The 19,042-nt window shown below is 44.5% G+C and overlaps 1 protein-coding gene across 1 annotated transcript in view; it reads right to left on the bottom strand.

Annotated features, from left to right (window-relative positions):
* Positions 1-693: 693 nt before the first annotated feature.
* Positions 694-19,042, bottom strand: part of LOC311121109 (ADAMTS-like protein 3) — a gene marked incomplete at both ends in the record, with an annotated part of 50,929 nt that continues 32,580 nt past the window's right edge. The window contains 7 exons of the mRNA XM_084195640.1: positions 694-989; positions 7,037-7,121; positions 10,002-10,149; positions 10,865-11,075; positions 13,587-13,637; positions 13,803-13,941; positions 16,167-16,278. Coding sequence (XP_084051766.1) covers positions 694-989; positions 7,037-7,121; positions 10,002-10,149; positions 10,865-11,075; positions 13,587-13,637; positions 13,803-13,941; positions 16,167-16,278 — 1,042 coding nt within the window. The remainder of the gene's footprint in view (positions 990-7,036; positions 7,122-10,001; positions 10,150-10,864; positions 11,076-13,586; positions 13,638-13,802; positions 13,942-16,166; positions 16,279-19,042) is intronic.

The following is a 19,042-nucleotide window of genomic DNA, read 5'->3' as shown; positions in this document are numbered from 1 at the left end:
CGTCAAACATACAGCCCGCAGGTTGGAGTATTTATTTTCTTCTAAATGAATAACAATTTTTGGGGGGGTAACTAACTCAATATACTTTAAAACGATTAAAACCAAATCAAAACTGTGTAGAAATGATAATGGACCTATATTCATACAGTTTCTTGTCTGTTCAGCTCGCTAATAATCACTAGACAGTCAGGGAGCATTGAAAATTCCCAAAATGATGGACAGAGGACAATTTTTAGCACATTTTTATGGCAAGGAAATATAACACATTTTCAGTGTGGCTCTCCGAACCTTGTTGAAGACCGAATGCGGCCCCCGGGGAAAAATGAGTTCAACTCCCCTGATCTACTATATATGACTATGAGAATCCCATCCTGTATAAAATAAACATGAAACTTTTATAAGGAAGCTATCTCACAGGGTTATAGTGAAGGAGTTCTTTGAGTCATTACCAGTTGTACCGTGTAAACAATGATGTTGCATGTTTGGGATAATGCTAGAGTACAAGTCTTTTTAGTAGTGTTTGGAATTTTGTATTAATGTCTGAGAATATGTTTTGTATGATTTTTTGGGATAATGTGGCAATATTTTTTGGGATAATGTTTGGGAAAATATGTTTGGTATGATGGTTGGGATAACAATGTTACAATGTTTGGGACAACGTTTGGGTTTCGGTGAAGCACCGGTGCATCTCACCTGCAGCACAGGAGGCCGAGCAGCCACTAAAGCCCCTGTAGTCCCAGTGGTGGGTCTCCTCTCCCTGGGTGTGAGGGCCTTGAGGATCCTGGAGGTTGGGAGAGAAGCCTGGGCCTAGAGTACAGGCTCCCCCGTCGCAGGGCCTCTCCAGATGGGGCCGCTCGTCGCCACACTCCTCCTCGGGCAGGTCCACCTCCGTCTGGGTGAACGAGAGGAGGACCCGGCACTTCAGCTCCCGTGTCTGTCTGCCGGGCCCACAGGTGGCGCTGCAAGGAGACCACGGCCCTGGGATTAACCTGGAGAGTACAAACAGAGAGGAAGAGTCAGGAAATGGAGTTAGGGTACACTGAGACTCATGAACACGGATGAAATTGTATATGTCCATTTTGACCATCAAAAGTACGAATTAAGTCGTTACAATTTGTATGTTTTTTTCGGACAATCATTTACGTTGTAACTCCCAATGAAAAAGCATTGACTCCATCTGGACATTTTCTGAGACAAAATCTTAATGTAGCTTTGGCCGTGGACGATGGCTCAATTCAGATCTTTTAAGATAGTGACACAGGAACATAAAAAAGTGAACAAGAAGCACTGCTTGAGAGCTGTTATGGAAACATCTGTTTCACAGATATAGAAAGAAACACAGAGCAGGGAAATAGTCTTCAATCCCCCAGTGAACACAGCTGTGGCAGGTGTCAGGTGTGCTAGGGATACATCCCAAATGGCACCCTATTCCCTATAAAGTGTACTACTTTTGACCAAGGCTCATACACTCTTAGGAAAAAAAAGGTGCTAAGTAGAACCATACAGGGTTCTTCAGTTTGTCCCCTTAGGGGAACCCTTTTTGGTGCTGGGTAGAATCCTTTGCAGAGGGTTCTATCTAGAACCCTTTATGTAGGGTTCTTCAAAGAACCCCCTGTATATGGTTCTAACTAGAACCCTCTATGAAGGGTTCTACCAATAACCATTTTATCATCTAAAGGTTCTTCCTAGAACCCTCTATGAACAGTTCCACCAGCCTTATTAGCCTTTAAAATGTAATTATTTATAACAATACATTACATATATCATAAGGCCTTTATTTGAGGGCCTAATTATACCCTAACGCAGCGGTGTTAGGAATCTCCTGGTTTACAGGCCACATCAGGCCTGCAAGTCACATTATGCTGGTTTGCAAAGTGATGTGTAATTCCGATTGGAATCCAGCCAGAGTTAGAATATCCAACAAGTGGAATTGTTAATCACCTGCAACCTGCATTCAGAATGACTGCCAGGGTAGGGAAGATTGAATACTGAGACTACCTCAATCATCTAAACTAGAACAACCATCTCAGTAACAGATGCAATAAATCCAATTATTAACAGATTGGATTAGTTTAGAAAACGGTATGTTATTTATCTTTGTGTAGCATAAAATGTATTAACCAATCAATGTACATGCAAAAACAGATATTACAGTAAAACAAACAATTCTGAAAATCTCCCTGCAATAGAGCAAGCTGGGAAATATTATATATGGTTATATGTAGAACCCTTCTTGCCTTCCAAAAAATCATCAAAGAACCCTTTCTTCCAAAAACGGTTCTTAGGATGTTAAAAGTTCTAGATAGAACCCTTTGCCTTACAAAGAACCCTTGGGTTCTTCTGATCAAATCAGTTCTTGGTAGAACCCTATCCCTCCGCAAAGAACCGTTTTGGAAACCTTTTTTCTAAGAGTGTAGGAAAATCATGCCATTGGGATGCAGACTAACACTGAATGACAGACAATTTCTGGCTCAGCCAACCTAACTGAACACAGACCGACTGAACTCAAAAGCTGCACTATGACGTACATTTTGGATGCACAGTATATTTCAGGGAAAGAACGATGTCTTTTACATTTGTAGTGTGTTGTATCTATACTCAGTAGGGAGGGAGGTAGAGAGGTGGGAAAAGAGAGAGACAGAGAGCGAGAGAGAGAGAGAGAGAGAGAGAGAAAGAGACAGAGAGAGAGAGACAGAGACTGAGAGAGAGAGAGAGAGAGAGAGAGAGAGAGAGAGAGAGAGAGAGATGGAGAGAGAGAAAGAGACTGAGAGAGAGAGAGAGAGAGAGAGAGAGAGAGAGAGAGAGAGAGAGAGAGAGAGACTGAGAGAGAGAGCGAGACGGAGGGAGAGAAAGAGACTGAGAGAGAGAGAGAGAGAGAGAGAGAGAGAGAGAGAGAGAGAGAGAGAGAGAGAGAGAGAGCATGAAGAATGCACAAAATAACATTCCTTCATAAACAAAACAAAAATGTTTGAGGTGACAGAAATCAAATCGTGACAATTTTCATGTCTTGTATTTTTTCTGCTGCTTATAAAAGTAATATAATTTGTGAAAGTAGTTATGTTTGTCCAATCACCCCCCAAAGCCAGATGAGAAAGTCAACACACGCACACACACACAGACACACACACACACACACACACACACACACACACACACACACACACACACACCCTGGTCCCGCTGTCTAAACATTCTTCTAGCGCTTGTGATTCCGTTTAATGGGACCTGCTATTCCCTCACAGCCGCTGTGTGTCATGTTTGGACCGGTGGGTGTTTGTGTGTGTGTGTGTGTGTGAGTGTGTGTGTGTGTGTGTATGTGTTTGTGTGCATGTCTGTCATGTTTAGACTATGTCATTAAGAAAGATCATGATGATGTCAGAATCTAAATGAAAATGCAGAAACCAGACTCTTCTGTGTATGGGGGTGAATGAACTAAAGATGTCAAGTGCTTTACTTCCAAAGACGTTAAGAACTAATGAGGGTGAAAGAGACGGTGGGGAGGCTGTGTGTGTGTGTGTGTGTGTATCAAATCACATTGTATTGATCACATACACATATTTAGCAGATGTTATTGCGGGTGTAGCGAAATGCTTGTGTTCCTAGCTCCAACAGTGCGGTAGTATATAACAATTCACAACAATACACTCAAATCTAAAAGTAAAAGAATGGAATTAAGAAATATATAAATATTAGGATGAGCAATGTCGGAGTGGCATTGACTAAAAGACAATAGAATATAATACAGTATATACATATGAAAAATAGTGTTCCATTATTAAAGTGACCAGTGATTCCATGTCTATGTATATAGGGCAGCAGCCTCTAAGGTGAAGGGTTGAGAAACCAGGTGTTAGCCGGCTAGTGATGGTTTTAACAGTCTGTTTTTCAGTCTCTCGGTCCCAGCTTTGATGCACCTGTACTGACCTTGCCTTCTGGATGGTAGCAGGGTGAACAGGCCGTGGCTCGGGTGGTTGATGTCCTTGATGATCTTTTTGGCCTTCCTGTGACATCGGGTGCTGTAAGTATCCTAGAGGGCAGGCAGTGTGCCCCCGGTGATGCGTTGGGCAGACCGCACCACCCTCTGGAGAACCCTGCGGTTGCGGGCGGTGCAGTTGCCGTACCAGGCGGTGATACAGCCTGACAGGATGCTCTCAATTGTGCATCTGTAAAGGTTTGTAAGGGTCTTGGGGGCCAAGACTAATTTCTTTAGCATCCTGAGGTTGAAGAGGCGCTGTTGCGCTGTTGAGCCTTCTTCACCACACTATCTGTGTGGGTGGACCATTTCAGATTGTCAGTGATGTGTACGTCGAGGAACTTCAAGCTTTTCATCTTCTCCATTGCGGTCCCGTCGATATGGATAGGGGCGTGCTCCCTCTGCTGTCTCCTGAAGTCCACGATCAGCTCGTTTTGTTGATGTTGAGGGAGGGGTTATTTTCCTGGCACCACTCCGCCAGGGCCCTCACCTCCTCCCTGTAGGCTGTCTCGTCATTGTTGGTAATCAGGCCAACTACTGTTGTGTCGTCTGCAAACTTGATGATTGAGTTGGAGGCGTGCGTGGCCACGCAGTCATGGGTGAACAGGGAGTACAGGAGGGGGCTAAGCACGCACCTTTGTGGGGCCCCTGTGTTGAGGATCAGTGAAGTGGAGCTGTTGTTTCCTACATTCACCACCTGGGGGCGGCCCGTCAGGAAGTCCAAGACCCAGTTGCACAGGGCGGGGTTCAGACCCAGGGCCCGAGGTTAATGATGAGCTTGGAGGGTACTATGGCGTTGAAGGCTGAGCTATAGTCAATGAACAGCATTCTTACATAGGTATTCCTCTTGTCCAGATGGGATAAGGCAGTGCGCAGTGCGATGGCGATTGCATCGTCTGTGGATCTATTGGGGCGGTAAGCAAATTGAAGTGGGTCTAGGGTGTCAGGTAAGGTAGAAGTGATATGATCCTTAACTAGCCTCTCAAAGCACTTCATGATGACAGAAGTGAGTGCTACGGGGCGATAGTCATTTAGTTCAGTTACCTTTGCTTTCTTGTGTACAGGAACAATGGTGGACATCTTGAAGCAAGTGGGGAAGTGTATGTGTAAGCAACTGTGTATGTGTATCTGTGTGTGTGTGTGTGTGTGCGGCAAACTCTACAGATGTGTCTGGGAGGTGTATGAGATTTCTGCGAGTGTGTGTATGTGTGTGTGTGTGTGTGTGTGTGTGTGTGTGTGTGTGTGTGTGTGTGTGTGTGTGTGTGTGTGTGTGTAGGGAACTCTCTGAGGATGTGTCTGCAAGGGGTGTGGGTGGTGTCTACGAGTGTGTATGGGTGTGTGACTGAGTGGTGTGAGGTGTGTGTGAGCCTCTAGACCTGACAGATCCCAGGGTGTGTCTGTCAGTACTAACAGGACCACAGCAGCAGTCTCATCACCAGCAGTGGAAGGAAAGGAAAGCCAGCAGGACATTAGCACAGACCTGTGGATAAGCTCTGATGGTGTGAGTGTGTTATCAGGCCCGTGATAAGGGCTTGTGTTGGAGATATCCGGACCGCCCTGCTCAGTGACTCAGCCTCTACGCATGCACGCACACACCACCGGAATCCTGGAGTGGACAACCGAATCCTAATGTGCAGTGATCATCTCCTGATCTCCCCCCACCCAAACCTGGCAACTCAACTCTCACTGTTCTCCTATATATAGCAAGATGAGTAACCGTGCGGAAAGGGAACGTCTAAAGGGAAGTCTGTCTCTGATAGGGGTTAGGTACTCCAACCGTAATACAAGACAAGTTATCAGGAGAAACAGTACATCTGGCAACCCTTTGCTCTGACTACACTGAGGGTTGCCAGATCTCCTATGTCCCTGATAAGTTGTTCAACAACTGCTGGGTTTCTCTCCTCTGTGAACTCTTAACCTTTTACTGCATTGGGCTAAATCAGGGTCACACAGAGTGTTTCTTGGTAGTCTTAAACAAATCTACTTTGAAACAAAAGTATACACCTCACACACATGGTTATGGGATTAGAAAAAAGAAGACGCCTGTACCATGTCAGATACAGAGTTGAATTATATTACATTTTGAGTTTGCATCCCAATATTACACTTTATATACATTACAGAAGACTGAAATATAACAAAACCGTTTGACATAGAAACACCGGATTTTCTGCGGGTTTTTAAAATCAATGTTAATTAATTATGAAATGACAAATAACATTCCATCCTTGAGGCCACTAGAGGGTGTTTTGGTAATTTGACTGCAGGAAAGGACCACATGCATTTACTCCACATACTTGTGTTTAATGAACCCCTGTGATAGATGCCTTTGGTAGACCGCAGCCGACCGCAGCGGAGGAGGTATGCGCCGAGTGTGTGTATGTCTGCTTCTTCATGTGTGTGTTTATATGCGTGTGTGTGCCTGCCTGCATGCACTGTAAGTGTGTGTGTGTGTATTTCAGAGTGTGAATACGTGTGTGTGTGTGTGTGTGTGTCTGATGCTGGGGACTGCTCTTACTTGCCTCTGGCAAAGGCCAGGGTTGTGGCTTTACTAGGGGGCCTGTATTGGACTGTGATTGTCCCAGTGGCTGTTATTAATGGGGGCTAACGTTACAGAGATGGAAGAGATCAATTATGGCTGTGTCCCAAATGCCACCCAATTCTCTATATAGTGCACTACTTTTGACAAGAGCCCATAGGCTTATCTATGGTCAAAAGTAGTGCACCAGGGAAAAGAGTGCCTTTTGGAACACAGTTCTAACAGCTCTAATAATATAGCTCTATGGGAGTTCAGAATGTTCTGGAAACATATATATATATATATATATATATATATATATATATAGAGAGAGAGAGAGAGAGAGAGAGAGAGAGAGAGAGAGAGAGAGAGAGAGAGAGAGAGAGAGAGAGAGAGAGAGAGAGAGAGAGAGAGAGAGAGAGAGACAGTGGCAGAAGTAGACTTCCATCTAGGTTCCCTGGCTTCTGTATGTGTGTGTGTGTGTTCTTGCGTCTGTGTGTATTTGCGCATGCCGTGTGGACTTGAGTGTGTGTACCTCTACTCACGTTGGTTCCTCCGTAGCGGTGCGTTGTTCTTCCAGCTCCTGGGCTTGCTTTAACCAGGGCAGCTTGGCCTCCACAGGAACTGACTCTAGACCAGATATTAAACACACATAGTTAGTCAGCTGCCTTACACTGCGTACAGTAACTGACTCCAGATCAGGGAAAGAGAGTTTTAGGCCACGTTCCCATGTTATATCTACCCATTTTTCAGGGGTGTAAAGTACTTAAGTAAAAAATACTTGAAAGTACTACTTAAGTAGTTTTTTGGGGTATCTGTACTTTATTTTACTGTTTATATTTTTGACAACTTTAACTTGTATAAAACATTTTTTTAAAAGCAAATAATTAAAGAGCAGCAGTAAAATAAAATAACAGTAGGGAGGCTATATACAGGAGGTACCGGTACAGAGTCAATGTACGGGGGCACAGGTTAGTCGAGGTAATTCAGGTAATATGTACATGTGGGTAGAGTTACTTTTACTTTTGATACTTAAGTATATTTTGAACCAAATACTTTTAGACTTTTACTCAAGTAGGATTTTACTGGGTGACTTACACTTTTACTTGAGTCATTTTCTATTAAGTTATCTTTACTTTTACTCAAGTATGACAATTGGGTACTTTTTCCACCACTGCCATTTTCTGATAGCGTATTTTAGAGGGCTTGGGGAAATGCACACATGCACAAGGGCACAAGGGTTCGCCTAGGTTAACACTGCAAGGTGTGGAACATCTCTCGCTGTCTTTACTATCCTTGTGGGGACATTTCGCCAGCCCGCACAAGGAAAAATGCTATTTTAGGCTTAGGGATTAGGTTTAGGGTTAGGGTTACAATTAGTTAGGGTTAGGGGACTGTGTGTGTGTGCAAGGCCCTGACTGACCCTGACTGACCCTGACTGACCCTGACTGACCTTGACTGACCTTGACTGACCCTGACTGACCTTGACTGACCCTGACTGACCCTGACTGATCCTGACTGATCCTGACTCACCCCAGTATGAAAACGACCAAACCAATCATCAGACTACTAAATCAGAAGAGAGGGGAGGTTGATTTACAATACATCTCCTCCTCTCAACCAAATGATCATCCTTACTATTTCACTGGGACACTTTTAAAAAGCTCATATTTCTCTCTCAAGAAGCTCATATTTTCACCCACCATTTACTCCAGATGTCTACCACGATGCCAGTTCTGACTCTCTGCCATCATTACTGAAGCCTGGAAGTCTAGAGCCAAACCCACATTACTCCGCACACACACACACTCCACACACACACACACACACACACACACACACACACACACACACACACACACACACACACACACACACACACACACACACACATACACACATACACACACACACACACACACACACAAACACACACACATACACACACACACACACACACACACACACACATACACACACACACCCCAGTGGTCTGTCGTCTCCTGTCCCTCAGCCATATCTAGCTGTGATAATGAAGCCCTATGGTTTCAGTTAATGGTCTGCTGCGTAAATATTTGCTTGCCAGAATGAGATTTACTCATAACAGTATGTGGACAGAGGAGGCTGACAGTATTAGCTGTAGGTAAACAGGGGGAGGCTGACAGTCTTAGCTGTATGTGGACAGGGGAGGCTGACAGTCTTAGCTGTATGTGGATGGGGGAGGCTGACAGTATTAGCTGTATGTGGACATGAGGAGGCTGACAGTCTTAGCTGTATGTGGACATGAGGAGGCTGACAGTATTAGCTGTATGTAGACAGCGGGAGGCTGACAGTCCTAGCTGTATGTGGACATGAGGAGGCTGACAGTCTTAGCTGTATGTGGAAAAGAGGAGGCTGACAGTATTAGCTGTATGTAAACAGGGGGAGGCTGACAGTCTTAGCTGTATGTGGACAGGGGGGGCTGACAGTCTTAGCTGTATGTGGATGGGGGAGGCTGACACTATTAGCTGTATGTGGACATGAGGAGGCTGACAGTCTTAGCTGTATGTGGACATGAGGAGGCTGACAGTATTAGCTGTATGTAGACAGCGGGAGGCTGACAGTCCTAGCTGTATGTGGACATGAGGAGGCTGACAGTCTTAGCTGTATGTGGAAAAGAGGAGGCTGACAGTATTAGCTGTATGTGGACATGAGGAGGCTGACAGTATTAGCTGTATGTAGACAGGGGGAGGCTGACAGACTTAGCTGTATGTGGACAGGGGGAGGCTGACAGTATTAGCTGTATGTAGACAGGGGGAGGCTGACAGTATTAGCTGTATGTAGACAGCGGGAGGCTGACAGTCCTAGCTGTATGTGGACATGAGGAGGCTGACAGTCTTAGCTGTATGTGGAAAAGAGGAGGCTGACAGTATTAGCTGAATGTGGACAGGGGAGGCTGACAGTATTAGCTGTATGTGGACAGGGGGAGGCTGATAGTCCTAGCTGTATGTGGACATGAGGAGGCTGACAGTATTAGCTGTATGTGGACAGGGGGAGGCTGACAGTCTTAGCTGTATGTGGACATGAGGAGGCTGACAGTATTAGCTGTATGTGGACAGGGGGAGGCTGACAGTATTAGCTGTTTGTGGACAGGGGAGGCTGACGGTATTAGCTGTATGTGGACAGGAGAGGCTGACAGTATTAGCTGTATGTGGACAGGAGGAGGCTGACAGTATTAGCTGTTTGTGGACAGGGGAGGCTGACAGTATTAGCTGTATGTGGACAGGGGAGGCAGACAGTATTAGCTGTTTGTGGACAGGGGGAGGCTGACAGAATTAGCTGTATGTGGACAGGGGGAGGCTGACAGTATTAGCTGTATGTGGACAGGGGAGGCAGACAGTATTAGCTGTATGTGGACAGGGGGAGGCTGACAGTATTAGCTGTTTGTGGACAGGGGGAGGCTGACAGTATTAGCTGTATGTGGACAGTGGGCAGACACACACATAAACACAGACACAGTGGATACTGTACCTCTGGGTTTGTGGCATGCGACAGGTACCAGGCAGTCTTCTTTGATGTGTGGTTTGAGAGATGTGTTACAGCCACCAGTGTGCTGCCCCCTGTGGTCAATACACAGGACCACTCTGTACCGCAACCCACGGCCACACGTCACTGTGCACTGCAAAACACACACACACGCACGCGTACACACACACAAACACACACAAACACACAGTTACAATAGCACACACTATAACCAACCACTCGTTTAAATAAACGTAATACTGACTTTATATAAATGTTATATGTTATGTGCACATAAGATACTGTTCTTACCATATACAGTAAAGCTGAATTAATGCTGTATGTGAAAGTTTGAAATTAAACTGAAGAGCAAATTATGGACATATCTTGCAATCTGTCTCAAAGACAGTTCATTGTCAGTTCATAGATGCCTCATAACCAGTTCATATAGGCCTCATAGCCAGTTCATAGAGGCTTCATAGCCAGTTTACAGAGGCTTGGTAGCCAATTCACAGAGGCAGTGGCTTCAAGTTCTTCGGTGTGCACATCACTGAGAAACTGAAATGGTCTCGCCACACCGACATTGTGGTGAAGAAGGCACAACAGCGCCTCTACAACCTCAGGTGGCTGAAGAAATTCGGTGTGGCCCCTAAGACCCTCACAGACATCTACAGATGCACCATTGAGCGCATTCTGTCGGGCTGCATCACCACCTGGTACGGCAACTGCTCCGCCTACAACCGCATGGCTCTCCAGAGGGTGGAGTTGGAGTTTGTAACATAAGCATTTCGCTGCACCTACTATAACACCTGCTAAACTGTGTACGCGACCAATAAACGTTGATTAGATGTTTTTACTTGATAGCTCACCTGGGACCACTCCATGGCAACCCACTGTGGGCAGGTGAAGCTGTTGCAGCTCTGCTGCGTGATTGGCCGAGGGGAGTGTGTGCACTTCCACTCCTCCACCTGAGTGATCTGTCCGTGGGTGTCGTCCTCAACACACACCACGCTGCGCTCCTGCAGCCCGCCGCTCTCCCCACACGACACAGAACACTCCGTCCAGGGACCCTGCTCCCACCTGGGGAGAAACAGGGGAGAAACAGCAATAAGATGCTTATGACTCTTTATGATGCTTCATTCAGTGACATAGCATATTAGTAGCTAACACAGAGCTGTACGATGCTTTTGCTCTCCATGAGGTTTTATGCAGTGACATAGCATAGGCATAGCTAACACAGAGCTATTACATGGTTGTGACTCTCTGAAACACTTAATTCAGTGACATAGCATATGCATAACACAGAACACAGGGGCATATTGAATAGGAGGAGATGTAATTGTAACCACACAAAGATGTAGGAATAATATATATGCTCAGAAGATGTTTGACATGTCCTCTCTGTTACTTGCAGTAATAATAATGACATTGTACTGCAGTAGTACAGTCCCTGTGATAGACTAGTGTCCTGTCCAGGAGCTGTACTACAGTAATACAGGCCCTGTGATAGACTAGTGTCCTGTCCAGGAGCTGTACTGCAGGAATACAGGCCCTGTGATAGACTAGTGTCCTGTCCAGGAGCTGTACTGCAGGAATACAGGCCCTGTGATAGACTAGTGTCCTGTCCAGGGGCTGTACTACAGTAATACAGGCTCTGTGATAGACTAGTGTCCTGTCCAGGAGCTGTACTGCAGGAATACAGGCTCTGTGATAGACTAGTGTCCTGTCCAGGGGCTGTACTACAGTAATACAGGCTCTGTGATAGACTAGTGTCCTGTCCAGGGGCTGTACTACAGTAATACAGGCTCTGTGATAGACTAGTGTCCTGTCCAGGAGCTGTACTGCAGGAATACAGGCTCTGTGATAGACTAGTGTCCTGTCCAGGGGCTGTACTACAGTAATACAGGCTCTGTGATAGACTAGTGTCCTGTCCAGGAGCTGTACTACAGTAATACAGGCTCTGTGATAGACTAGTGTCCTGTCCAGGAGCTGTACTGCAGGAATACAGGCCCTGTGATAGACTAGTGTCCTGTCCAGGAGCTGTACTGCAGGAATACAGGCCCTGTGATAGACTAGTGTCCTGTCCAGGAGCTGTACTACAGTAATACAGGCCCTGTGATAGACTAGTGTCCTGTCCAGGAGGTGTACTGCAGTAATACAGGCTCTGTGATAGACTAGTGTCCTGTCCAGGAGCTGTACTACAGTAATACAGGCTCTGTGATAGACTAGGGTCCTGTCCAGGAGCTGTACTGCAGTAATACAGGCTCTGTGATAGACTAGTGTCCTGTCCAGGAGGTGTACTACAGTAATACAGGCTCTGTGATAGACTAGTGTCCTGTCCAGGAGGTGTACTAGAGTAATACAGGCTCTGTGATAGACTAGTGTCCTGTCCAGGAGCTGTACTACAGTAATACAGGCTCTGTGATAGACTAGTGTCCTGTCCAGGAGGTGTACTACAGTAATACAGGCCCTGTGATAGACTAGTGTCCTGTCCAGGAGCTGTACTACAGTAATACAGGCTCTGTGATAGACTAGTGTCCTGTCCAGGAGGTGTACTACAGTAATACAGGCTCTGTGATAGACTAGTGTCCTGTCCAGGAGCTGTACTACAGTAATACAGGCTCTGTGATAGACTAGTGTCCTGTCCAGGAGCTGTACTACAGTAATACAGGCTCTGTGATAGACTAGTGTCCTGTCCAGGAGGTGTACTACAGTAATACAGGCTCTGTGATAGACTAGTGTCCTGTCCAGGAGCTGTACTACAGTAATACAGGCCCTGTGATAGACTAGTGTCCTGTCCAGGAGCTGTACTACAGTAATACAGGCTCTGTGATAGACTAGTGTCCTGTCCAGGGGCTGTACTACAGTAATACAGGCTCTGTGATAGACTAGTGTCCTGTCCAGGAGGTGTACTACAGTAATACAGGCTCTGTGATAGACTAGTGTCCTGTCCAGGAGCTGTACTACAGTAATACAGGCTATGTGATAGACTAGTGTCCTGTCCAGGAGCTGTACTACAGTAATACAGGCTATGTGATAGACTAGTGTCCTGTCCAGGAGCTGTACTACAGTAATACAGGCTCTGTGATAGACTAGTGTCCTGTCCAGGAGCTGTACTACAGTAATACAGGCTCTGTGATAGACTAGTGTCCTCTCCAGGAGCTGTACTACAGTAATACAGGCTCTGTGATAGACTAGTGTCCTGTCCAGGAGGTGTACTACAGTAATACAGGCTCTGTGATAGACTAGTGTCCTGTCCAGGAGCTGTACTACAGTAATACAGGCTCTGTGATAGACTAGTGTCCTGTCCAGGAGGTGTACTACAGTAATACAGGCTCTGTGATAGACTAGTGTCCTGTCCAGGAGCTGTACTACAGTAATACAGGCTCTGTGATAGACTAGGGTCCTGTCCAGGAGCTGTACTACCTCACGCTACAGAAACAGGAGATGGGCTCCTGCTCCTATGAGCTGTTCCGGCTCACACAAGCCAAGACGCGTGCAAGCCTACTTATTTAACTTACTACAGTAGTAGTGCAGTAATGCAGAGTAGTAGAGGGACCATAGAAGAAGGAAAGAATGATGGTCACTCACCGTGGCAGAGGCTGAAAGTGGTCATAAGGCATCACCTCTATGAAGCCATCACTAGAGAGGAGAAACAGGAAGACAGCGCTATGTCACCATGACCATTTAGAGGAACCATGTTTCCTATACAGCCTTCAAATGCACAAATGGCTCCCAATTCTATATGGTGCACTGCTTTTGACCAGGGCCCATAGGGCAACCATTATGATTGGTAGATGTACGTGCCTCTCAGGACAGAGGTCCATGTTGCACTCCTTGAGTTTGGGTGTGGGTTTGGTGTTCTCAGGGTAGCTGTTACAGTGGTGCTCTGGTAACACCTGACTGGACCTGATGTCTGTGCACTCTGCTGAGTTCAGCTGGTAACCTGGCAACAGGCACAAACACTCAAGGTCAGCAATGAATAGGATAGAAGGCAAACATTGGACTAACATTTGGTGGGTAATGGGTTCATTTTGGGCCCTTCAAATGTTTGGCTCAATGTCTCCTGTGTGAGTATGAAACGAAAGCACTAAAACACAGACACGTTGGGTTATTCATAGTCGGATGCATTGTGTCATGATACAGCAACCAAAACGTAACCAAAAAATGTATTTCATGTATGAAATAGAAAACGAACATTGGATAAACGTTTGGTTAATAATGGGCTAACGTTTTGTTCAATCATATCTCAAGCCTCATCACCAGCTTTGAGAACTGATGAAAATCTCTATAGAAGTGCTATGATCAGCCCTCAGAAAGGCTGATCTGGGTACAGTCATAATGCTTTAGCTAACAACTACATTCTCTATAAGAGCTGATCTGGGTTCAGTCACAAAGCTTTAGTTGGCAACAATAACAGTCTCTATAAGAATCCTCTGGGTTCAATCATAATGCTTTAGCTAATAGCTGGCTTCAACAGTCTCTATTAGAGCTGATCTGGGTTCAGTCACAAAGCTTTAGTTGGCAACAATAACAGTCTCTATAAGAATTATCTGGGTTCAATCATAATGCTTTAACTAATAGCTAGCTTCAACAGTCTCTATAAGAGCTGATCTGGGTTCAGTCAAAGCTATTGTTGGCAACAAGAACAGTCTCTATAAGAATCATCTGGGTTCAGTCATAATGCTTTAGCTAATAGCTGGATTCAACAGTCTCTATTAGAGCTGATCTGGGTTCAGTCAAAGCTATTGTTGGCAACAAGAACAGTCTCTATAAGAATCATCTGGGTTCAGTCATAATGCTTTAACTAATAGCTGGCTTCAACAGTCTCTATTAGAGCTGATCTGGGTTCAGTCACAAAGCTTTAGTTGGCAACAAGAACAGTCTCTATAAGAATCATCTGGGTTCAGTCATAATGCTTTAGCTAATAGCTAGCTTCAACAGTCTCTATAAGAGCTGATCTGGGTTCAGTCAAAGCTATTGTTGGCAACAAGAACAGTCTCTATAAGAATCATCTGGGTTCAGTCATAATGCTTTAACTAATAGCTGGCTTCAACAGTCTCTATTAGAGCTGATCTGGGTTCAGTCACAAAGCTTTAGTTGGCAACAATAACAGTCTCTATAAGAATTATCTGGGTTCAATCATAATGCTTTAACTAATAGCTAGCTTCAACAGTCTCTATAAGAGCTGATCTGGGTTCAGTCAAAGCTATTGTTGGCAACAAGAACAGTCTCTATAAGAATCATCTGGGTTCAGTCATAATGCTTTAGCTAATAGCTGGCTTCAACAGTCTCTATTAGAGCTGATCTGGGTTCAGTCAAAGCTATTGTTGGCAACAAGAACAGTCTCTATAAGAATCATCTGGGTTCAGTCATAATGCTTTAGCTAATAGCTGGCTTCAACAGTCTCTATTAGAGCTGATCTGGGTTCAGTCAAAGCTATTGTTGGCAACAAGAACAGTCTCTATAAGAATCATCTGGGTTCAGTCATAATGCTTTAGCTAATAGCTGGCTTCAACAGTCTCTATAAAAGCTGATCTGGGTTCAGTCATAAAGCTTTAGTTGGCAACAAGAACAGTCTCTATAAGAATCATCTGGGTTCAGTCATAATGCTTTAGCTAATAGCTGGCTTCAACAGTCTCTATAAAAGCTGATCTGGGTTCAGTCATAAAGCTTCAGTGCTGGCACAGCCAATAAGCGACATAAGCGTCTGCTTAGGGCCCCACGACTGCTAGGAACTCAGTTGGTTCTCAACTTACTGTTGAGAGTTAGAATAGTAGAATACACAAGGTTCCATTTCGAAATTTGGTAGTGCATCAAAGTTTTCCACTTGTTATGCAAGTCACTCAATACGCCCATGTCAGCTAAAATGTTTTAGATTGCTAGGTAAGTTAGTCTAGCCAGCTATCTAAACTTCGTAGTAATGAGTAGAATTGCATGAAATTTGTTTTAAAACTGCAATAATTCCCTGTGCGCCATGGCAACACATTTAAAATTGAAGTGTAATTATCTTTAAAACTGCAATTATTTCTCTCCACTGCCAAGACAAGTGGCGCTAAAATGTCTTGACCACAAAGGTTTTTGATCGCTTAGGGTCCCCAAAAGGCTCGGGCCAGCCTTGTTAGCTAGCAACAACAGTCTCTTTAATGGCTGATCTGGGGTCAGTCTCACCTCCTCCACAGGTGACAGAGCAGGGGAAGAAGTCAGTCTCTCTCCACTGGTACCTGATTGGCTGATAGAACAGGAACTGGACCACTGTGTCCCTGGGAGCAGCATATTTCACCTGGAGAGAACACACACTGTTAGACACAGACGCATACACACAATCAAATAAAATCAAATGCATTGGTCACATACACATGGTTAGCAGATGTTATTGTGAGTGTAGCGAAATGCTTGTGCTTCTAGTTCCGACAGTGCAGCAATATTTAGCAAGTAATATCTAACAGTTCCACAACAAAAACCTAATACACACAAATCTAAGTAAAGGAATGTCATTATCAGAGTGGCATAGGCTAAGATGCAATAGATAGTATAGAATACAGTATATACATATGAGATGGGTAATGCAAGATATGTAAACATCAATCACGCGCACACACGCATGCACACACACACGCACGCACTCACACATCGATATCAAAAGATGTCTAGAGATCTAGACATGTTTTAAAAGATCTGCCCTTAGAACTCACTGTATGAAGTCGTAAAACTCAATGTCTGAACAGACTCTGGTGCCAACTCAAAACAGCCCAATCCTCATTTCATACAGAACATTCATCTGAAGAATGTTTCGCAATCAAGAATTTGGACCACACTTCCTTCTAGTATCCCTCTATATAAATGAATGATTTCAACATTAATAATCACATTGAATAAACAAGGATTTTCTAACATCAGATGAAAGCAGAACTTATTTTCTAAACTAAACATTTGTGATGTGGATAATGTGTAGTTAATTTACGTCGCCGGCGCTCTAGGCCCCGGTCCAAATCCTACATAATGTCATTATGTCATTGGTTCCATGGGAAAGACAGCGGCCCGGATCCAAGTGGCACCCTTTTACCTATATAGTGCACTCATTTAAAAAGTTGTGGACTATAAACAGAATAGGGTGCCATTTGGCACGCAGCCTGGGCCTATATAGTAGTGTTTGCTGTGGAATACACACAGGGCCTGATTTTCAGTCTATGACGATGATGATGAAGATAATGCTAATGATGATGATGATGATCTTTAGGAGAGCCATGGCACGCTGTGTTTTATTGCCACAGACATGGGAGTCGTGTCATGTTTGTGCAATGCTTTGATAACCTCAATGACATGGGAGAGGTCTTAGGTGGTGTCCAAAATGGCACCTACAAAGTGCACTACTTCAAAGCGCACTAGGTCAAAGGTAGTGCACTACAAAGGGAATAGGGTGTGATTTGGGACGCAACCTTACTTTGTGGGTGTAATCAGCATACTGCACTAACATACAATGTGTATGTATTGGCAAGGGCTTTCTCTACAAAATGGTCATCAATCTGTTCAGTATTCTGACATGAGTGGATGTAAAAAACAATATAGATGGGGTTACTCAGATTACAACATCTAACAACACAAAAAGACTGTCAGAATCATGAGAGAAATAGAGAAATAACTCTTGAATGATGTAGGTAGACGTTTCCCTTGTGAATGATGTAGGTAGACGTTTCCCTTATGAATGATGTAGGTAGACGTTTCCCTTATGAATGATGTAGGTAGACGTTTCCCTTCTGAATGATGTAGGTAGACGTTTCCCTTATAAATGATGTAGGTAGACGTTTCCCTTATGAATGATGTAGGTAGACGTTTCCCTTATGAATGATGTAGGTAGACGTTTCCCTTATGAATGATGTAGGTAGACGTTTCCCTTATGAATGATGTAGGTAGACGTTTCCCTTATGAATGATGTAGGTAGACGTTTCCCTTGTGAATGATGTAGGTAGACGTTTCCCTTATAAATGATGTAGGTAGACGTTTCACTTATGAATGATGTAGGTAGACGTTTCCCTTGTGAATGATGTAGGTAGACGTTTCACTTATGAATGATGTAGGTAGACATTTCCCTTTTGAATGATGTAGGTAGACGTTTCCCTTATAAATGATGTAGGTAGACGTTTCCCTTGTGAATGATGTAGGTAGACGTTTCCCTTATAAATGATGTAGGTAGACGTTTCCCTTATGAATGATGTAGGTAGACGTTTCCCTTATAAATGATGTAGGTAGACGTTTCCCTTATGAATGATGTAGGTAGACGTTTCCCTTATGAATGATGTAGGTAGACGTTTCCCTTATGAATGATGTAGGTAGACGTTTCCCTTATAAATGATGTAGGTAGACGTTTCCCTTGTGAATGATGTACAGTGGGGAGAACAAGTATTTGATACACTGCCGATTTTGCAGGTTTTCCTACTTACAAAGCATGTAGAGGTCTGTAATTTTTATCATAGGTACACTTCAACTGTGAGAGACAGAACATCACATTGTATGATTTTAAAGTAATTAATTTGCATTTTATTGCATGACATAAGTATTTGATACATCAAAAAAGCAGAACTTAATATTTGGTACAGAAACCTTTGTTTGCAATTACAGAGATCATATGTTTCCTGTAGGTCTTGAACAGGTTTGCACACACTGCAGCAGGGATTTTGGCCCACTCCTCCATACAGACCTTCTCCAGATCCTTCAGGTTTCGGGGCTGTCGCTGGGCAATACGGACTTTCAGCTCCCTCCAAAGATTTTCTATTGGGTTCAGGTCTGGAGACTGGCTAGGCCACTCCAGGACCTTGAGATACTTCTTACGGAGCCACTCCTTAGTTGCCCTGGCTGTGTGTTTCGGGTCGTTGTCATGCTGGAAGACCCAGCCACGACCCATCTTCAATGCTCTTACTGAGGGAAGGAGGTTGTTGGTCAAGATCTCGCTATACATGTTCCCATCCATCCTCCCCTCAATACAGTGCAGTCGTCCTGTCCCCTTTGCAGAAAAGCATCCCCAAAGAATGATGTTTCCACCTCCATGC

Source organism: Coregonus lavaretus, assembly GCF_964263955.1.
Source record: "Coregonus lavaretus genome assembly, contig: HAP1_SCAFFOLD_1625, whole genome shotgun sequence".
Taxonomy (NCBI): Eukaryota; Metazoa; Chordata; class Actinopteri; order Salmoniformes; family Salmonidae; genus Coregonus; species Coregonus lavaretus.
Note: the sequence above shows the minus strand (reverse complement) of the source record. Positions and strands in the feature narration are given on the sequence as shown.